The following is a 23,023-nucleotide window of genomic DNA, read 5'->3' on the forward strand; positions in this document are numbered from 1 at the left end:
GTAGCTGGTGACTTGTATATTTTTAAGTCTTCTGAAGGCATACGGTGGGTTTTGGGAAAAAAAAAATTCTTGCGTGAACGCATGCCACGCATACCTGTTGTGTTCCACATAAGAAAGTATGCCATATGGGTTTGGAACAAGAGTTTTCATTTTTGGGTGAACTATACCTAATTTCACGTGACTGAAAACTAGGTTTCAATGGATATTTGTACTGTCTGTTAAATAGATTGTACTGTCTTGAGGTCCTAGGTAGGGTCAGACCAAAACAAAAATGCCCCTCAATTCGCAGGGGTAAAATATGCCCCCGTAAGGAATCTGACATAGTTCTTAATATTCTTTAAATGTAAAAAAATAAAAAAATAAATGCACCTGAAAATCAAATCTAGGGGCAAATATTTCCCCCTTACAAATAAGTAAATAAATACCGTTTTGACTCTGGTCCTGGGTTACATTTAATTTTCACAATCCATGTTTTCCAGAGATTTTTGGTTACACAATAGTACAGAACATTGACCGGACTGTAATTATATTCCTCACTGCATCGTTTTCATTCATGTGAATTTAAATATGCCATCTACCCAGACTGACGTCCATAGTGCGAGTGAGACATTGTGTCTGCATGTATGTATAAATACTCTTCCTTGCCCAGAGTTTGTCTATACATATCAAATCCCTTATTCTTCAAGACTCTGGAATGACTACTAAAACTGAAATGGAATTAATGCATAATGATTGCATAATGGCATTAGAATTAAGTTTGTGGTTGTGAATAATGATGAGATGGATGTTGTACCAGACAGTGTTGATCTCTGATTGGTTGCCTTGCGTTTGCTTCTTGCAGAAAGTTTATAGGCAAGAAGTGGTGGTTGAGGGTAAGCCGCCACGTAGCCCAGCTTCCACCAGGAGGCGCTGTTTATCTCCCTGTTTATCACCCAGTAGAGCACGGAGGGTAGGATGGAGTGTGCTGTGAGACTAGCAGCTGTGCAGACTTGAAAATGTCCATTCTAATCCCTTTAATAGTTCTCTGGTGACCACATCATGGGTGGATTTCCTCTCTTTGTGAACTATAACACATTGGGTCATCTCTAAGCTCTTTGATGATGATGAAGAATAACAATGACATCATGTGCCTGGATTTGGCATGATGCACTGACCCTTTGATGCAATATGTGTGCAATATATTGACTCTTCCCCCTCTCTCTTCCTCTCTCTAAGAAAATTATGCAGGATGCTGTGCATGCAGGTAGTGACCCGTAAGTTAGACCTACATTTGCTTTGTTTTGTTTTGGTTTTTTTTGCTATTTTATTCAGTGTCTGACTACAAATAGAACAGTAATATAAAAAATAAAAAATAAACATTATTTCAATGTTACTCAAGGTTTCAAGCTGTGTACAACTATGTGCCTCGTAACGAGGATGAGCTGGAGCTGAGGGAAGGGGACGCTGTTGATGTCATCGAGAAATGTGATGATGGCTGGTTTGTTGGTAAGTCGTTCATTTTACTTTTCCTTGTGTTGTTTCAAACCCATATAACATTCTCTTTTCTATGGAACGTTAACAAAAATTATTGTTTGTTATTGTTATTAAGGAAAGTGACCGTATTTTATTGTATTACTCAGAGGTAGGTAGTAACGCGCTATATTTACTTAAGTATAATTTTGGAGAAAATTTACTTTTAAAAGTAGGTTTAACAGTGGATACTTTTAACTCATACTCAAGTAAATTTCTAATGACATTTTTTTTTACTTTGTTACAATGGGCAATGTTCCTTTTGTTACAATGGATGAATTAAATAAGGTTTTAATTAAATAATTTTTAATAAATGTTATAGTTGCGCTTTGTCACTCGAGTCCAGTTCATCACTGCAGCAGCAGCAGCAAGCGCTCAAAACAAACACTTTCTTTCATCATGCAATGCCTTCATTTTTCACCAAGACAAGCAGATATTTCAAGATTAGAATTGCAGCTCCAATTTAAGAAAACTTGTTGCGTTGAGTTTTGGCGATTGTGATAACGTGAGCTTGTCTGTGTTGTGGTGATGGTTATTTTCAGAGTGATTCTGTAACTATGGGCTCTTATGACATCAGTTTCTAAGTATACATCTTTATAACAGTGCCTACTGTATAAATCCATGTAAACATCTGCGTAAGTGTAAATGCCTTTTGCTCTGCCTATCGCGTGTGTGCGTGACTACTGGAGTGCACCTCTGTGCGTGCAACCTGCACAGCAACTGTGTGTTTGACAGATGTGGCGCGTTTTTCCAAAAGCTGTGTCCCAAACGACGCACTATACACTATGCACTTACAAAATGTACTATGCACTCAGCCACGTAGTGTATGAATATATTGTAGCGAATTTGGTAGCATAAATATACACGGGATGAGTTAAAGTGCCCGCGTACCTCCACCATTATATGTAGGGAAACAGTATGTGTGAGTTAGGAATTAAATTAAACTGTCCTTAGTCTACATTATTATGTAAGGAAATTTATAATGGAATCAGTCGCATTCGACAACCATTATAAATTAGATAAATGACAAATAACTAGATTATTTGTCTGAATAAAATTCTCCACCATTAAAATCGTAATACAACGTCTCGTTGTATCCGCTCACAATTTCTGTTGTAAGGAATTGGCTTTAATAAGGGAATTATGATTAATTCTCTTATTAGAGTAATATTATTCTCATGGCTTATTGAAAATAATATTACACATATTTAGGTACAGCTTTGAAGCGAAATATTTTAAAAACAGGGATGAGATTATTTATCGAAATATACCACAGTCAAATTATATTTTTAAAAGGGGAATATGAATAATGAATCATAACTCGTTATAATCAATTATAAACATTTGGATCAGTTAATAGAATTAACTTGATGTAGCTGAATTAACATTACAATCAATTAATCTGTTCGTCCAGCGAACACTCAGTATTGATCGTCTATCAACTCTCAGAAGGGATATTTTTCGTGGCCACAGAAAAATAACTCTGTCTTAGCATGTAGTTGTGATCAAATCATTAAACTGACATTGATTTACAAGCAGACCAGAATCAACTCGCAAGAATGTACACAAAAGCTTTATTTAACTAAATCACGAACACATAACTAATCTAAACAAACACAAACACAAACCACTTATACATGGGAAATGGAAAAGTGAATGTGAATGAAACCGGAACAGAACAGGGGAAAGAATCAATGAGTCATTTAACCATCTGAAAGAACCATCAGTTTCTTACTTCAAAGCACCTTTGTTAACTAAGGGGTTCACAGCTTATACTAAACCTCTGTTTAGTTAGTTAATATTGTACAATACTTGCAATGCCTTGGCTGTTGAGAAGGAGCCTGGATGCAGTTTCAGGAGAAAGTCTTGATGGTTCCTTGAGTCGATGGTGTTGAAGTTGCAATCAATTTCTTCCATGTTGAATGAAGAAATTATGATGAATTTGCGGTGTTAGTTTGACTACGTTATGGTCGAGGAAGTTATACATGGCTTGATGTGTTAAGGCCTGCCGGCCCGCGACCTCGCGGTCGGACCGGGTGTTTCCGGTGTCACACGAGCAGCAACCATGAGCAGAAGGGAGAAAGAGAAGAGGGAAGAGAGAGAGAGGGGGAGGTCACTCCGACAGTGCCCTTTAACTCCTGAGGGAGGTCACTCCTCTCGAGTTTGGCTTGACCAATGAGAAAGGTGCAATTTTCCATGAAGCTGACTCATTTGCATGATTGGAGTAAGCTAGCAGTTTGTGCCCCTTTATGCTCTGATTAATATAACAAGCATACAATGCATGCTATAAGGGGGTGCTAAACTCCAATGTTTAGGGCATCACACAAGGATTAATTTGATAGGAAGCGTGATACCAATAATTTTACATTATCTAGTGGTTCTGTCATAAAGCATGCACAAAACGGTATACAGTACAAAAGACACAATACGAGAGGGTAATAATCATACACACAATGTCCTGAGGATATGCATGTTCATTTATAGAACAGTTTGTCTATAAATTAATGAAGAAAAGTCTGTTTTATGGGCTTTATGTGTCTTTCCTATGGGGGAATGGAGTGAGTTTTTCTCAGCCACATTCCTTTGCTCTTGCCTGTGGCTATCTTCCCCCATCTGGAATGTCTCTGAGGTCCACTAGTTGCTGGACCAGTGTCAGCAAAGGGGGAGTAAGAGCTGATAATGATTAGTGGGCGAGCAGACATCTCGAAGTCTGCTTGGGCCTACTTGGACCTTTGCTTGTTTCTGTCTTGAGACGTCTGTTGGATTATTAATTAAATAATGAATAATTGTGTGTCTGACTGGTCTAGATGCTACAATATAAAGTGTAGTATCGTTCGGAACACTTAACGTTTTTTTACTACACGGAAGCATTCACCGTTTTACAGCTGATGGAAGTGATGTTTCAAACCCAAGCGTTGTGTTGCCGCTAGCTTTAGCGTGCTATCCACCCTCAGTTCAACACTTATATCTCAATAATATACATATTCACACAGCATGGTATGATGGTAAAGCATTTGACTCACTTTTGTAAGGTGCTGTCTTCACAGAAGTTTCACAAGTTGTCATACTCTCCATTATTTATAATTATTTTGCCAGATCACCATCGCTGCCAATAACTCCGCCCCTTCCGCTATGTATGGCAAGCCATGTGAGCTGAGTGCACAAAGTGTCCAACATTCCACACCCGTTTTGACGGTTTGATAATGTGCATCATCCGGGTACTTGTAGTACACTTCTTTTTGTTGCATTTTTAGTGTAAACATACTACTTGCACTACTTACACTTCAAAATTACATAAAATAGTGTAGAAGTTTGCGGTTTGGGACGCACCTAAAGTCTTTCTAGCAAGTCAGTCCACTGTCGGCCATCTTTGGAATGCTCCCGGGAGACTATTTCCAGTCATGCCAGCGCAGCTCCTATTTACTTGAATGGGGGAACACCGAAATCTCAAAAACGGTTGGTCAAGATTACGATCAAAGGACATATTTCAAAATAGCAGTAAAATCGGACAATGCTGGTATCATGAATTGTGCTTCTTTACCTCAGATTACACTAAAAAAACGCAATTTTCTTGGCTTGTATAACTAATGTGCATGCGCGTTCTCGAGATGATTGAAAGGCGATGTCTGTATCTAAAAGGTGATTGGCTCTTTTACCTGTAAGGCGGGACTTCCTTTCTACATCCATTGACCGTTGGGCACTAGACCCTCTTAGTTGAGCGTTCTAATTTCTCATTACATTAATTTTAATAGAAGTGGCCCGTCTCTGCTAAGTAGTCTCTGGTTTTTCTCTTTGACAACAGAGAACAAGCTCTGAACTTAAATAAGCCTAAAATGCTTCCAAATATAGAGATAAGGTGCAGTTTACTCTTACTGTACAGAACTAATGATCTAAATTCTTTCTACACTGAAAACACTGTAACTAAATTAAGAATCCATTCAGGACTTTAAAACGCTGTGAAGATAACCATTAATAAAGTATGATCTTGCTTTGTTTTATTCAGCATTATATATGATTGGGCCTGTGGAATATTGTTCACATTTTTCACCATAATAATTACTAGAAACTGGTCTCCAAACTTCTCTTCTAATTGACAGATTCGTCCAAATCTGACAAGTGTCCTTAAAGTGATAGTTCAACCATAAATTAATGTTCCAAACCCGTGTGACTTTCTGTATTTTGTGGAACCCAAAAGATGCTAGACAGAATGTTAGAGACTGACAGTCTCAGTCACCATTCCCTTTTAAAATATGGAGGAAAAAAACATGCAGTGAAAGTAACTGGTGACTGAGGATAACATTCTGTCTGACATCTCCTTAATTGTGTTGCATTGAAGAAAGAAAGTCATACAGGTTTGGAACAACATGAGGGTGAATGGTGAAGGAATTTCCAATAATAATAATAATTATTATTATTATTATTATTATTATTATTATGTAATACATGTTAAATGTGTATTATGTAATGGAATATTGGAGATTAAACGTCCATTATGTTACATATGAAAGTAACATTTTACCCGCTACTTGAGTATTCTTTTAAGTGGATACTTTTTACTCTTACTCATATAATTATTAACATTACTTTTACTTCTACTTGAGCAATTTTTTTTTTAATTTAATTTTTTTTTTTAAGTAATTGTACTTTTACTTGAGTACAGTTTTTGGCTACTCTACCCACCCCAGATATTACTGATACTCTTCCTATTGTTCCACTCTTTTTCTTCGTTTACAGGTACTTCTCGAAGAACCAGGTTATTTGGAACGTTCCCAGGAAACTATGTTAAACCGCTTTAACAAAGAGGAAACAATGGCACAACTTCGGCCACTCCAGTGCCTACTGTGTAGGGCCAATGAGGCACCTCACCTTTGAGAAAGTGTGTGTGTCTATACATTTGTATGTGTGTGTTCACAAACAAACTTTTCAAGTTTCAGCTCTGCAATTTCTGCGCAGAAAAACCACTGACATTTATTTTACTTGAGCACTTTGATTTTGTGCCATCACACATTCTCCTTGCTGTTTCTTCATCTGCTATTCTGACAACAGCACAACCGTTAATGTTTTACGTATTGTTTAGGCATTACAGTATGTTATTTTCCAGGATGAGGTAGCTCAGAGTTAGGAAGGTAATAATATAGACAGCCATGGTATTGAGGGAGGTCATCAGATCAGTAAAAATGTGATGCTGAGTAGAGAGCTCGGACATCAGTGTTAGACTAAGTATGTATGTACAAGTATATATACAGTACGTGCGTGTGTGTGTGTGTGAGTGTGGAGTAATAGTGTTAAGGTTAATAGCAATAGAGATCACTGATAATAGATGAGAATAGATCATTTTATTTAAATGAGCTTAAGGTGATATCTCGGACAGTTATAAAATGACTGAAATTTCCATTCCCCTTGTGTAATACACAAAGTTTGCTCTTGTGTGGCCAAAATTAGAAAGTGTTAATACATAATGGATAGGAACAGAGGGTCTTTTTTACACATTACTTTTACTGTAAGTAAATTATACTTTTTCCATTTTCTCTTTTTTTTTTTTAATTACAATATATCTATCATGGAGCAGTTTGCAATTGTTGAAGTGGCAATCATTCATATAGAATAATGTTCATATAATTATGAGATGCATTGTGAGAATTTGTATAAGTTGTCATGAGCAAGGAAGTGCATTGACATTCTGGAAGAGAAATATGCTTTTGTGGAATTTGGTAATGTAAATATTTAATTAATTTTTTTCTAAAATTTACCTGAGAATGTTATGTATACTGAGTTTTAAAACTGTAAACCAGGTGTCAGTGAGCCTCCTGACTTTATACAGCAAGAAAACCATAAATCATGATTAAATCATTGCTTGTATTTTTTTTTCTTCTAAAGTTACCTAATTACATTTAGCAAAATGTATTTATCGATATTTCTGTCACTTTTTTTTTTTTTTTTTTTTACGTTTTATAGTTATTTCAATTGAATTATGCAACTTCTCTGATACGATTCTCATGAGATTCACTCTTTTAAAATTGCTGCACATAACACAATAGAGAGCTGTTTTTAGTCATTTAATGAATGTTAAATTTGGTTTTATGCAAGCTTGACATTTGGGTCTGTTCACATTTAGATTATGAAGTATTTGGATGTCAGTATTTTCAGCACTAAATGTATCACTTGTGTTCTAATCTGAAAACATATAGCTTGTGTTGCATTGGCTTTTACATGTACAAATATTCAGAAAATGAAAAAGTGTGTGTGTGTGTGTGTGTGTGTGTGTGTGTGTGTGTCAATGAATTTCACAGACAACAATCTTAAAGCACCTTAAACATTTATTTGTTCGATTTTTTTTTTTTTTTTTTTAATGACATTGTTTGCATTTTCTAGCTGCACTGCTGTGTTTGGCTGACAAAAATTTGTATGTCCTTTTGTATTGTATTTACATGAGTTTCACTCGCACTGTAAATGCCTTCCTTTCTCACTCAGCATCTCATTTTGGCTTCTTTCAGCTATTTTTAAATGTGTTTATAATTCATCCCATGTGCCAAAATTATTCTACACATCCAGCCTTTCTGATGCAAAAAATAATAATATTTGCAAAAAATAGACAAAAAACTTCTTCTTTTTTGGGGCTAATAAAGGACTCGCCTTCAGCACAGGATGGATTCTGGTACACACTCTAGTCTTACTGGAGTAAGGACAAGTGTTCTGTCACTTTTTGCCTTTGCTACAGCCACAAACTACTCTCCTCTACTAAAGACTTTGGATTTTTTGGAGGATGATTTTTTGCCTTTTCCTTATAGGCTTTTGACTGAACATGTGGTGTTATTTGATGTGTGTGCTTTGGTGAGCTGATGAGCTTGAGAGAATCTTGTGTAACCTGCTCACATTTATATACAGCTTTCTCTCTTAATCTCCCTCTCTGTCTCTCCCCTTCTTTCTCCCCCTCCATCTCTGCTCTTTTGTTTTGTTCTATATCTAATAAATTTCTGCTCAGTACTTTGAACCTCTGATAATTTATTGCCTCCAGTTCTGATTTTGGAACACTCTTGGATTGTACTTTAGATTGTCATTTTTAGTTTATTAATTGCACAGCCATATCCCTTACAAAATACTGTGATCAGATGGTACAACCATGGTACTTTTATTTGTGGCATTGGATAATTACCATATTCATACCATGGTATGAGCATGATACTACAAGGTACTTCAAAGAATACCATGGAATTACCATGGTACTTTTTTTGCTATGTTTTGTTAGTGTTGTTAAGAATTTTTGTAATACCATATCAACTTTAAACACAAGAGAATTCTTTAGCAAAGAGCATGCATTAGCTGAAGACAGAGCGATATGAAGACTGGATTTATTCTGTGACTATTATTTTGTTTGGCAATATCCCCAAAATCTTTTATGGAATAAACCAATCTGTTGAAATCTGTCAATGCTTGCTGTCTCACATAAAGTTTACAGCTAGATGACACAATTGCATTTTGGGGACAAATTTAGCAATTTTCAGAGTAAGCATTTGACCTGTAATATGTTTTCTAAATTCCTAACATGTGCACTGATTGAAAAATGATATTAAGTATTTAAAGGGACAGTTCATCCAAAAGTGAAAATTCTCTTATAATTTACTCACCCTCATGCCATTCCAGATGTGTATGACTTTCGTTCTTCTGCAGAACACAAATTAAGCTTTTTAGAAGAATATTTCAGCTCTGTAGTTCCTCACAATGCAAGTGAATGTGTGCTAAGATTTTGAAACTACAAAATCCACATAAAGTCAGCAAAAGTAATATATAAGACTCCAGTGGTTAAATCCATGTGTTCAGACTAGAGGTCTGTAACCCGACCCCGTAACCAATGGGACCTGAGAACCTGACGGGTTTCGGGCCGGGTTCGTGTCCGTTTTTCAAGTAGGACTTCGGGTTCGTGTCAGGTTCGGGTTTGTAATTAATGAAAAAATAAACAGGCCTACCGAACTTGTTTTGCACATGCACTCTCACTCACTTGGGTTGAACGGACCCAAACATGTTTTTCGCACGTCTGTTCTGTTTTCCCATAGTTTTCTTATGTAAACACATGCTGGACGAATGTCTTTGTTGCACAGGAGGAGAATTTATAGTACAAAAAGGACTTAAATATTGATCTGTTTCTCACCAACATATCAAATCACTTCAGACTATATGGATTTAACTACCAGAGTCATCTGGGGAACTTTTACTTTGTCCTTATTTGGATTTTGGAGCTTTAAAATTTTGGCACCCATTCACTTGCATTGTATGGACCTAAAGAGCTGAGAAATTCTTCTAAAAATCTTCAATTGTGTTCAGCAGAAGAAAGAAAGTCATACACATCTGGGATGGCATGGGGGTGAGTAAGTTATGAGAGAATTTAAATTTTTGGGTGAACTAACCCTTTAAGGGTGAATCATATATTTGAGACTAGGCTTTTGTTTTAGACTAGGCATTAGATTGTTCTAGGCGTAGCAAAAACACTAAAAAAAAAAGGGTAATAGCCCCTAAATGCTAAGTATACACATCATAACACACATAATGAAGCTTTCTTCTTAATGGTAAGTATGTTGAGGAAACAACTAAGCGACGAGGTGAAGGAAGCTGGGTGTTATGCAGTAATAGTGAATGAGTGTAAAGACATATGTAAGAAAGAGCAGTTGTCCAAGGTAGTCTGCTATTTGCGCAACATTGAAGAGTATCTTGACTTTACTCCAGCTGAAGGTCTGGATGTGGACTCAAATACTAAGGAAAGATTCAAATGACACTTAGTCAGTGTGGCATTGATATAGGCACCTGCATTGGGCAGTGCTACAACGGCGCAGCTATGATGTCAGGTTGTCATAATGGTTTACAAGGAAAAATTCCCCAACTTGTTCTTGTACACACACTGTCACACACTTGGACTGAATCTAGTCTTAGTGGATTGTGTGAGCACAATAAGACCGGAATTTTTTTTAAATGGTGCAAATGCTATACAACTTAATTTCTGGATCAGTCATTCACAATACACAAAAACAGAAAGACCAACAGAGAAGCCTGCGGAGCTCAAGAAATTTTCAGACACTCACTGGGCATGCCATTATTCTGCACTGTGAGCTATAAAGAAAATGTACTCCCAAGCCCAGCTTGGGAGCATTGTTTGGAATGACCTTTCGAGTGGCGTCCCCTTCGCAAAGTGCCCTTCAAGGGTGCAGGGTCATTTCAGACCATTCTGGTGCCCTAGGCGAGATCCCTATTGCTGCCCCCGTTGGGGGGTGGGGGGGTTTGGGATGCGTTGCAGCGGCCTCCTCTTTGGCACCCCCCCCCCACAAGGTGGCGCCCTAGGTGACAGACTAGTTCGCCTATGCCTAGAAATGGCCCTGCAAGGGTGCAAAAATGTCCTTTGGAAAACGATGATTGACTGATAGGGTAGCGAGGCAACAAGACAGCTACCTTTGGTTTCGGACGCAACCATGGATTTATAAAGGAGCTCATCACCCCTTGATGAGGTAGCCCAGGTGTGCTGCATCTATAGGTGACTTAATAGAAAGAGAGGGAAAACAGAACAAAGGGTTGCCTGCAGGCCAGCTAAACACATACTCAAACTGAGAAGACTGCCACCAAGTGGACCAGAGAGACATAACACAAGGGAATGCGTGGACATATAAAATATAAACCTTGATAGCATTGAAGGTGGTTTTGTATAAAAATGCCAAATGATTAAATGTAAATGAGAGAGACTGCAGAGGGCTCTTGATTATAAATGCAGAGGAAGAGAGAAACAAAGAGTGATCCAGATTGGTAATAAAAGAATGCGCCTGCGAGACCTCACAAGCCTCCACTTCACTCACCAAATAAGGGCAGAATTAGTGAGCTCTGTCTCCAGGCCCATACAAGCACCCATCTAGCCATGTGGCCCTAGCCACCAGAGGACCAGAGCACTTAGCTGTGATCTGGAGACCTGCATCCATCTCTGGTGGCTGTATGACAGTGTCATTGGTGTTTTACTCAATAGATCTGATCTCAGACCAGTGTCCCTTGTCAGAGATCTCATGGTAAAGAGCTCTGGGTTTATAAATACAATTATTATTTAATTACTTATTTAACTACACAATGATGACTCTAAGACATTATAGATATTACAGGTTTATCTTCTGTTAATGCCTGATCTTCTGTAAAGCTGCTTTGAAACGATGTGTGTTGTGAAAGCCGCTATACAAATAAAAATGACTTGACTTGACTCAGAATAGCAGTAAAATGAGCCTTCCAGACATACTACTTCCAGGAACTTGGGTCCCGTGATCTGAATATATGATATAATAATTTTAAATATAAAGCAATTAACTCTGGTTTAGTTAAACAAGCTTATTTTAGCACAAGGAATACCTTTCTTGGTGTAAATATAGCACTAACAGTTGTCAAGAGCCGCCTGACTTGTGTTTTTTTTAAATCCAGCGCTTTGAACGTGACATTTCCTCAGCTCTCGAAGCAGTACAGTGTCCAGTGGATGTGCACTTCAGAATCTCATCAGAAATCATTTATGAATACTGTGGATTTAGACATGCTTCTCTATTTGCACACTGTTTTTGGTATACTCTATTATGGAAGTATTAATTTTCGGATGCAGCAAGTGACTCACTTTAAATATTAAAAAAGGACCCAAAAGTGTCATAAAAGCAGTCCATGTGACTCCTGCATTATATTTCTTGTCTTATGAAGGCATACTATATGTGTTGGTGAGAAACAATCTAAAGAGTTATTTTACAGCGCAAATTGTGACTCGTTTTTGTTCTCTTGCGAGGTTTAAATGTGAGCCATTGTGACCAAGTTTCACTCATGAATGCATAAAGAGCGATGGCAGAAGTCAAGATATTCACTGCAAAATTCTTTACATTTCGGTTGTTTGGGTTGGTGAACTATTCCTTTAAGGTGGAAAAATCTTCCATTAGCCCTGTAAAGGATTGTGTATTATGGCTAGGTGTATCTTACCTAACATTATTGTATTGTGCTGTTGTGGTGGTTGTGATTAGTTATGTGAGTGGGAATTATAAAGTGATGAAGTGGTGTGAGTAAATCAGAACTAAAATTCAGTGAGAAGAGAGAGATGATATGGATGAACAGAGATGGAGAGAGGAGAGCCTGAAGAGAGAGAAAAAGTGAGAGAGAAAGGTATAAAGAGAGAGATGGAGGAGTGGTCTCCCCTCTCCTCTTTAAAGGATCTAGAGCAGAATAAACCATCACTTTGGAGAGACACGAGTTGTTACTGTCTCTCACACACATATAAACTCTCACACACTCCTGCTGAGGAAATGCCGTTCAATGTTGTGCTGGACGGAGCTGCACCGTGGGGCTTTCGGCTTATTGGAGGAAGCGACTTCAGCCAACCTCTGACCATCGCCAAGGTTAGTGTGTGTGCGTGAGTGTGTGTATGGTGATGCCATTGTGCAGTGCTTAATTTTTAGCATTATGTTTGTGTATTTAACCTTTTTTCAATCTGAGTTGCAATTCAGTTTGTCTATGACAGGACAGTTAGCTGTGTGTGTGTGTGTGTGTGTGTGTGTGTGTGTGTGTACATGTTTATACTACATTGTGGGACCAAATGTCTTCAAAAGAATAGTAAAACCTGAGATTACCTACCTTGTGGGGCCCAGCCAGCGGTCCCCACGAGGGAAATGGCTTATTAAACATACTAAATGATTTTTTTTTATGTAAAAATACAAAGAGGTTTCTGTGAAGGTTAGGTTTAGGGGTAGGGTTAGGGGATAGAAATTATCGTTAGATCCGTATAAAATTCATAAAATGCATGGAAGTATATGGAGAGTCCCCACAATTATATAAAAACAAGTTTGTGTGTGTGTGTGTGTGTGTGTGTGTGTGTGTGTGTGTGGTAAAGAACTCTCACCTGTGCACAAGGGCATCTGACTCATTTATAGAAATGGTAGCTTACATCACCCTGACAGACATTAGAAAATTAACTTCAAAGACTGCAGGCATGACTGCTGAATCACTAATCTGTTTTGGGAAGTGTGTGTTCGTAATGCCCTATATGAATGCTGTTTCTGAGAATGTTCTTTTTTGTTAAAATAATAAGAAATATTTTTTCCATTTTTGCCTCTTTGAAAACCCAAGGATGCCTCCCAGTGCAACCTAATACCAAAATCTATGGCATGAATTGAGGATTGCAGCATACCATATCCCTTCATACCAAGTACGAACAATGGCGAGTAATTGGAACAATGGCTATTCTGATGCACTATTTATGTAACAGTGTGTGTGTGTGTGTGTGTGTGTGTGTGTGGCTAAAACTTTTAATGATGAATCATTCTTGCAGGAACGAACATTTGGATCCAAACACCTGTTGTAGCAGTGGATTTGTGTATTCCACCTCTAAACCAATGTCAGAAAGAATGCAATAGAGAAAGTAACATAGAGAGCTTAAAGGATATACTTATTCAAACTGATTTAACTTCAAGCCAAATTCAGTTGATGTGTTGACAACTACATCTTCACCAAATGATCAACTAATTTACCATTCAGATATACCTTTAAATCAATGGTTTCAATGGCTTTTGCTTCGTTTTTATATTGCTACAACTTATCGTTGATTAAAGATCCAGTGCTTAAATGCACAATGACGTTATCGTGCTGATCTGCTTGTCCAGAGGCTTAATACTTTTGTTCTCTGTGCAGCTCCAGTTTTGGATTTCTAATTAGCTATAATAAGATTTCACACTTGCAACATTCTCTGCTCACTCTACGGTTCAGCATGACAGTGTTACCTAATCACAACATCACAAAGACATTTTTGGTCAAACGCTCTCCTGTCCTCTGTACCCAGGCCTTGAGATTTGTTTTTGTGTACAGCTGTATCCTGGAATTTATTAATTAAAGTATGCTTGGAAACCATAAAGGTGTTACCAACGGCAAGTTTGGACTGTGTTTAAAACATAAGAGCTGGATTTGTTAGCCACAGATATGACTTGCTGCAGGACAAAGACAATTTTTTCACTTAAGCTGGAAGTCTTTTTTGCTAATCATTTCTGTTCAGTTTAAAATTCAAATGTATTACTAAAAAATTGGAGCAGAACACATCAGGTTTGAAATGCATTTTGATTTAGGGCCTATTTCATCCATTTATGCATTTCGACTGATCAGATTGCGTCTGATTGGATGTGCAAATTACATTTACACTTGGCCACATAAATGTATCTCTGCAAAACAGATATAAATTGCGATCCACACTATTCAAGCACAATATGCAAATATCACGAAGATCACTACCGTGATGATGGCAGTTACATAAAAGTGCTATTGTGGCACAATAGCTATTATGTGCTGATTTTCTTTGTTGTCTTTGGGCTCCCAAAATTCCATATGTTGACATTTGTCCATATAGGAGGAGCTTAGATATGTGGCCGGAACAACCAGATGCATTTACGCTTGGCGAAGTTGCTTCTTGTTTGCATCTCAAACCACCTCCTTATTGGTTCCTGAGGTGGTTTGAGTGATCGGATTGCAATCCCTCTGAAATCCATTTTGGAGGGCATTTACACTTGATCTTTTCATTATCAGATACCCATCCGATCAGTCAAACGTAAATACCCCTACTGTTAGTCTACATTTGTTCCATTTGTGAAGAAAAGGGCTCTAGGAAACAAGAATAGCAGTCTGAGGCTGTGCATCCATGTCTGGATTTATGCCCAAACAGAAGTCAGCTGTCCTATAACTCTGATTGAAAACTTTGTATCTAACATTGTATTTCTCCTGTTTTCCCCAAAAACAGTTTAGTTTTATGGTTATTTGTAGAACTATTTGTCTTCTCCTTGTGAGAATACCAGTACATCTAAAAGCATGCTTTGCTCCTTATGGCTCCAAAGCTGGTTTGAAGTGTCCATATTGATGGTACATTTGGGATGAATGAATGTGAGGCATAAGATGCAGGATACATATCGAACATGTTCTGTTATCTCTAAATTCTTAATCCTTCTTGCTGGTTTTTGGGTAATGATAAGAGCTATCAAGACCACTATTTACTGTAAGTTCAATACCAAATCTGAGATCCCACTACACCTTGACTGTCTTACGATGTATGACTGGTTCTTCCATTTGGTTCTTACACCATTATACACGCCATTCTGTAAATTAAGTCATATAAATCCATGCTTGTGCAGTTTCATATAATTCATCTCTAGTGCTTCGTTCTGAGAGCTGATAACAGCAGGACTGTAGCACTGCTCTGGAGACTGTTATTTCCCCGAGCATGTTTATTGTAGAAAGTAGTTTACATGAGTGCACATTCCAATGATAGCTAGCAAAGACTTATATGTACACATACATACACAGACACACACATACACAAAGTCATTCCTGAGATATAATAGTGCAGAAATCACCAGCTTAAACTAGCATGAATTTCCATGTTGGTCCAGACTGGTTTGTGCTGGTTTAGTGCGGTCTAGTTGGTGGACCAGCGAAGCCAAGATGTTTACAATTTTTATCTTTTTGTATAATCATTTTTTTCAAGGGTGATCTAGCCCTGCTATTGTTCAATAGGAATCGTTGTTAGAGCTTTGCTTTTGCAAACTTACAGCTTGCTCCAGCTGGTCTGTGCTGATATTGGCTGCCACTCTGTATTTTCAGATATCCCCAGGAAGTAAAGCTTCAAGAGTCAACCTCTCTCCTGGAGACATCATCCTGGCGATAGATGGAGTTGCTGCAGAAAACATGATGCACTGCGAGGCTCAGAAACTTATCAAGGATGCGACCTATCAGCTCACACTCACTGTTGAGAGGTCAGAGGTCACCTTATAATTCACAAAAATGAAATAATAAATTCTCTATCTAGGTTTCCAACAAGGTATTTTTATGTGAATTGTGGGATATCGCACAAAAAATGCAGGCTTGAAACATCAAAATGCGCATAAAAACCTATACACTCACTTGAGGTGTATACAAAATTTTATTCGGTAAGAAGACATGTGCATGAACTGAAATAGAAGAACATTTACTGAATATATTCCTAAATAATTTATTTAGGAAATAGACACACATCAAAAGAGTCATGTGACTTTACCTCAACAAGCCACTTGAATACATAATTTGCTAAGAGTGTCTCATCAATATCATTGCATAACATCTCAAAAGTTGCTCTGAGTGAAAGCCTCTCATCAAAATGATTGGCTACTATTACCTCCAGTTACTGCCTGACATGCTTTCGCTCCCAGAAGGCATCTGCTGCTGAAAGCTAATAAACATTATTATTATTATTAGAACTTTATTAATCCCCGTGGGGCAGTTAATATAGGGCTACAGCAGTGCTTCACACAACAACACAATAACTAAACAAGAATACAGCATACCAGATCACATATTGAGAATAAATATTAAAGATAAATAAATAAATACACAAAAATACAATAATAATGATAAGAAACTTTGATATCACCCATTACATAGTCGAATAGCCACAGGCACAAAGGTCAATTTATACCAAATTTAAGGCACCTTACACCACATCGATGCATCCCAAGGGGCAAAAGTTTGAACTGAGAGTGCAAGGGATGTTTCATCCATGTTTGGTTCATCCATGAACCAAACATGAGGTTCATGAGAGTGCTTTTCCCATGCACTCTAAACCACTAGCAATTTATTACATTTAATAAAATAGCTAAAGTGGCCTCAACTTCCATTTTCATTTCTATTTTGCTCCAATTTCCCCAGAAGTGACGATTTTGTTCTCTTAAACACATTGGATGAAAGCGCTGCTTTATTCGCTAATTGTTTTTGCGATATTCTGACTTTACACAACTAAATTCACAACTTAGATGGAAGCATGCTTGATTACAACTTGACCAACTGTCGAAATGTGGCACATGATTTGGTACACTGCAGCCACATATAATAGGAAGCAAACACACACATACTCTCATAATGGTATCTTCTCATTTTACAAAATCATTAGGATGAAACACTTATGTTGTAAGTGATTTTAACTCACTCTGGATAAAAGTGTCTGCTAAACAACTAAATGTAAAATCAATAATAGCATTGATAATTGTAATACAAAATTCCAATGTGCTTAGTTTGTCTTTTACATAACATTATTGTCTTGCAGACCAGAGACCAAACTGTGGTCACCCAAAGTTACTGAAGATTGCAAAACCAATCCATTTAAAATTAACCTAGAGGCAGAAAAACAAGTATGTTTGTGTTTTCATATTTTTATGTGTGATGTGTGTGTCTAAGTGCACAAAGATATCATAGTTTGATCTATGATGCAGATAACCAAGCTCCCATCACTGTGCCTGACAGGACAGCAGACCAATAGGAACAGGCCACAATCGCAAGGCAGTCCCCTTTGTGGCGGCAGCCAACATTGATGACACGCGACAGGTGGTGAGTCCAACCTACAACTCCCCTATTGGCCTTTACTCTTCAGGCAATATCCAGGATGCCTTACGAGGACAACTCAAGGGCCTCATCCATAACAAACCAGAGAGGTAAATGTTACAACCCTTCAGGAAATTTCACTGAATTTCACTGTGCCTGAACCAGAACTGCCCCCAGAACTTTTCAATCTAAATCTCTCTTGGAAATTATCAGAGCATGGAAATGATCAGAGCATGTGTATGTTTGTAATAATGTTAGCTACACTGAGCTCTGCTAGCTATATGTAAGAGATCATGTACAATCAGCAGGTAGTTATCACAAAATAAACCCTGACAGGGTGATCAGGACTTGTCTTGTATCATCCTGAAGGGGTTTATTTTGTGATAACTACAGGCTGTACATTATCTCGCTTATTACATGGCTACTAACCAAATAAATAAATACATGGGCATAAAATATTTGCATTGAAAACATTTAATTATGTGAGAACAAAGAAATTGCTGAACAGCTAAATTCCACCTCTGGTTTGCATCAGAGTTCTGTTGGTGTTTATTTTGTAATTAATGACTGTATGACTGCCCATTATGCATCTTATTTCAAGACTACTTTCCAAATAAATAAATAAATGCTCATGAAACATTGATTTGAGTTTAAATTATTTTATTACCTTACTTGTAGAGCTTGCACAGTGATCAGAGAAGTAAAAAAGATGGCTTGTAATACCTGGATGAGCGGTCTGATATGTGGATGTGCGGTTGTTACTCAGAAATATCAGACCGCTAGATGCACCATTGATCAATCAGAATCGAGTGTTCCAGAGAGCCGTGTAATACATTTCAAATAACATGTAGATTGATTCTAAGGAGAGGACTATTATTACAATAGACCCTTTTTGACAGAGAAATGTAATTTGATGTTAATTTGTCTGCATTTTCAGGGCAGTCAAATAAGGCGAAGACAGGGGGCCTGGGTAGCTCAGCGAGTATTGACGCTGACTACCACCCCTGCAGTCGTGAGTTTGAATCCAGGGTGTGCTGAGTGACTCCAGCCAGGTCTCCTAAGCAACCAAATTGGCCCGTTTGCTAGGGAGGGTAGAGTCAAATGGGGTAACCTCCTCGTGGTCACGATTAGGGGTTCTCGCTCTCAATGGGGCATGTGGTAAGTTATGCGTGGATCACAGAGGGTAGCATGAGCCTGCCGTGCTGTGAGTCTCCGCGGTGTCATGCACAGCAAGCCACGTGATAAGATGCGTGGATTGACTGTCTCAGAAGCGGAGGCAACTGAGACTTGTTTTCCACCACCCGGCTTGAGGTGAGTAACCGCGCCACCACGAGGACCTAGTAAGTAGTGGGAATTGGGCATTCCAAATTGGGAGAAAAGGGGATAAAATAAAATAAAAATAAAAAAATAAGGCACAGACATGTACAAACAGATACTGTATATGTCAGTTTCAAGCAATGTAGTAAACACTAGGAATCCCCTTAGACATTAAGACAAAAACATTAGCAATGAATAAAATAAACACAAGGAATCACTTTACTTTTTTGACAGCGAATCGGTTTAATTAACAATTCAATTTGATAAAATATTTTGTTTATAAATATTTAACAATTCAGAGCAATTCAATTCTATACACTATTCAGTTCGATTCAGTTAACATAATCGATTCTTTGTTTTTGTTTTTATGAATCTATAGGATTCTTTATATTCTTTCCCTTATGTTACTCAACAAGAAAAAGAAGACAAGCTACTTCAGACTATTTACTGCAATAATCTGAAGTACAAGGCTTAAGTGGTTTACGGGGACATTTATTTAGGTTACAAACTAGTAATTACAAGGGTATTATGCTATAAATGTGGTTTATGAGGACATTTCTAGTGTCCCCATAATTGAAATTGCTTAAAAAAACATACTAAATGATGTTTTTTTTTTTTTTTTTAATGTAAAAATTCAGAAAGTTTTTTGTGAGGGTTAGGTTTAGGGGTAGGGTTAGGTTTAGGGGACAGAATCTATAGTTCATACAGTATAAAAACCATTATGTCTATGGAGAGTCCTCATAATGATAGCTGCACAAACATGTGTGTGTGTGTGTGTGTGTAGTCCCAGGACACTGACCAGTATAGAGGAGTCAGATGTATATCAGCTGCTGCAGAGAAATCAGGACGAGGAAGAGCCCCATGAACCGCGACAGTCAGGATCTTTTAAAGCCTTACAGAGCTTTATCAACAGTGAGGGTATGACACATGCATATAACCTCTGAACTGTGTGAACACTAGGAGTGGGCCAGACACACTAACAACAGCAATATCAGAAAGGGATTGCACATTATACACTACACAGTAATATAACATACACTCTGATATGCTATACACAATATTAATCACAACACATCAGACACAATATATACAAAACACAAACACAACCTTTATGAATGTTGCAAAAGTGAGAACAAAAGGTTCACATACACATTCACACACTTAGCCTTAACTGAATATTATATGGCAGTTTTTATGTACAACATCACTATTATATTACACAATTTTCATTTAACTTCATTATACACTGTAACAAGCTTCTTTCTTCCTTATCATTGTTGATGTTAACTGATGATTGGTAATGGGATTCAGATCCTTTTTATTGACAGGCTCAATTCCACTAGTGACGAGGAAGGTTCGTGCCCCCATGATCAAGCCCTCTGCTCCTGCGGGGAACTTACACAAGCTTCCAATGTGTGATAAATGTGGTAACGGCATAATGTAAGTTATAAAACTTGAGCTAATGCATAGTGTCAGAACCTTCTAGAAATGGCGAAATCCAAAACACTTCATAATTCATATGATCTTAAAGCTGACGTGTGTAACTTTTTTGGTATTAAAATACTTTATCCTATCCTATCTTTATCTACAGAGACAACAATAAGTAAGCCATTTGTAGAATGATTTTCTCAAAAACTGCAAACACTGTCTCTGTGGCACTATAAAAATTCCCCTTTATGTTTTGAGCAAATCATCCAGCCCAACACAGCAATATAGACTCAACTATTGGCGTGTGTTGGGGGCGGGACTATCCGTTTGGTTGATCAGCAGCAGTTGGGGGGTGTATTCAGAAAGCTGTTTGAAAACAAATGTTTCTTTTTGAAATTCCATTCAGTGGCGCTAGTGGCGAGGAAATTACACACTTCAGTTTACAGGTGAACTTAGGCCATGTCCACACTAAATAATCTCATTTGACATTGCATGATTTTCGCTGCATTTTGGTCTTCCGTCCACACTGAGATGACATTTTTGTCCAGCAGATAGATCTGAAAACGCTATCATTGTGTTGTAATGTGGACAGGGAAAACGGAGATATTCAAGAAAAATCACGTATTTGTTTCCATGTGACGCAGTCATGTGATCCATTCAAAACAATCAAGATGGCGGCCCATGTTGTGGCAGCATTGTTATGCCTGCTATCCACTTTCCTAGCATTGTAAAAATGTTACTTTGTACAACCTTCATATTGCATTCCTTCTACTGCAACAGGAGGTTTACGTGGAGTTGCTGTGCGTAGGCGAAACATAAAGACAATTGCGTTTCAGACTGTACATGTTTGCATCCACTGTAAGGGGATTTAAGCGTTTTTAGATGTTTCAGTGAGGACAAGCTACTTTTGGAAAATGCTCGAAAACTGCAGTGTGGACGGAGAGCGTTTCGAAAATGAAAACCCTGTTTTCAGATTTATCCTTATTCATGTTATCCCTAAAAAAAATATGTTTAAAGTAATGCACACACACACAAGATAAAAAAAATAAAAAAAATAAAAAAATAAAAAAAAACTCATGGTATTGGTAACCAACACTTGAGTTGCTTACAGGTGTCATTATAAGGTGCAAGACCATTGTTGTATTGGTAAATAAAATGTAAATTACATACAGTAAGTGTATCTTTAATTTATGATTCCATACATCCAGATCTATATTTCTCTTCCTATGGCTCTCTCTGACTGTTTCTCTATCTGTCTGTTTTCTCAGTGGGACTGTTGTGAAGGTTCAGGACAAGTATCGTCACCCAGACTGTTTTGTGTGTGCAGACTGTGAGGAAAACCTCAAGCAGAAAGGTTATTACTTCATAGACCATGAGCTGTACTGTGAAACTCACGCTCATGCCCGGGCGAAACCTCCTGAGATTCCAGGCCTTTGAACTTCTCACAGGTCTTCTGATTACACGAGGGCACCTTCTATGGATCCACCACTCCTGAGTGCATGAACATCTGTTTTGTTTTAGGTGTTTTTTTTTGTTTTTTTTAACATGGACAAAGGCTTAATCACATCAACCAGATACTGAAAGACACAGGGGTTTATGAATAGTGCTTTAGCTGATCGTTTGTGTCATGTGTGGTATGCAGTGTTTTGCACTTACAGTAGGCTACTTCATAGCAATAGGGTGTGTTGACTGAAATACATTTTTCTGAATAAAGGTTTTGATTTTGGAGTATCATGATATTTAATACACTCTCTTGTTTTGAGTGCTTTAACAGGGGAGGGAGACTTTCATTACATGAAACATAAATGTCCAACAAGACTCATTACATAACAATGTTCAACAAGACTCACAACAAGTGGCTTTGTGTTTTTTGTCAGTTTGTACTGTATGTTTGACTTGCTCATGGTGATTGAGTTATATACCTCTTGGTTACTTTATTTTCGAAATGAAGCAATTAAATCGACAAATGAGCTGAAATGTTGAACGTCAAGCATATACATCTGGTAACACCAAACACACGGCTAATACCTATAAAACTGCTGCTAAACGACAGCAATGTACAGTAGATTGTGTTATTTGGCACGAGATCGTTTCGTTACTGAAGAATCAATGTTTTTAACGAATCGGTTGAGTGAATGGTTCAATGACTCGCTTATAACAAACAATTGAAAAACATTCATTTGTCGCCACATACTGGCGTATTGTAACCTACAGAACTGAACGAATGTTTTTTTTTTTTTTTTTTTTTTTTTTTTTTTTTCATGAACGGGTTCAAACTATTTGAGTCACCGTGAAGATTCAAAATCTCCACTACTATTAACAAAAGACGAGCGCGCGGCTCTGGTTGGAAGGATTCGCTCGCGGTATTGCCTTGGATACACAACTACACTCCTCAAAC

At 37.7% G+C, this 23,023-nt stretch overlaps 2 protein-coding genes across 2 annotated transcripts in view; both read left to right on the forward strand.

Annotated features, from left to right (window-relative positions):
* The window catches only part of LOC127445073 (sorbin and SH3 domain-containing protein 2-like), a 111,862-nt gene extending 103,362 nt beyond the window's left edge, over positions 1-8,500 (forward strand). The window contains exons 23-25 of the mRNA XM_051704830.1: positions 1,216-1,253; positions 1,379-1,485; positions 6,244-8,500. Coding sequence (XP_051560790.1) covers positions 1,216-1,253; positions 1,379-1,485; positions 6,244-6,305 — 207 coding nt within the window. The 3' untranslated portion in view covers positions 6,306-8,500. The remainder of the gene's footprint in view (positions 1-1,215; positions 1,254-1,378; positions 1,486-6,243) is intronic.
* Positions 8,501-12,705: 4,205 nt separating this feature from the next.
* Positions 12,706-22,503, forward strand: LOC127445508 (PDZ and LIM domain protein 3-like). Its single transcript, XM_051705638.1, has 7 exons — positions 12,706-12,893; positions 16,132-16,283; positions 17,606-17,690; positions 17,803-17,990; positions 19,982-20,115; positions 20,526-20,637; positions 21,894-22,503. The coding sequence occupies exons 1-7, from the start codon at positions 12,801-12,803 to the stop codon at positions 22,060-22,062; spliced, it is 933 nt and encodes a 310-aa protein (XP_051561598.1). The 5' UTR covers positions 12,706-12,800; the 3' UTR covers positions 22,063-22,503.
* Positions 22,504-23,023: the final 520 nt, after the last annotated feature.

The sequence above is a fragment of the Myxocyprinus asiaticus genome, chromosome 8 (genome assembly GCF_019703515.2).
Source record: "Myxocyprinus asiaticus isolate MX2 ecotype Aquarium Trade chromosome 8, UBuf_Myxa_2, whole genome shotgun sequence".
In the NCBI taxonomy this organism is placed as follows: Eukaryota; Metazoa; Chordata; class Actinopteri; order Cypriniformes; family Catostomidae; genus Myxocyprinus; species Myxocyprinus asiaticus.

What these genes read in the sequence shown, in the direction of transcription:
- LOC127445508 (XM_051705638.1), top strand. Translation starts at nt 12,801, where the DNA reads ATGCCGTTCAATGTTGTGCTGGACGGAGCTGCACCGTGGGGCTTTCGG. An exon ending in CTCACACTCACTGTTGAGAG is followed by an intron (nt 16,284 to 17,605) that starts GTCAGAGGTCAC and finishes ATTGTCTTGCAG; the next exon opens with ACCAGAGACCAAACTGTGGT. An exon ending in GAGCTTTATCAACAGTGAGG is followed by an intron (nt 20,116 to 20,525) that starts GTATGACACATG and finishes TTTTATTGACAG; the next exon opens with GCTCAATTCCACTAGTGACG.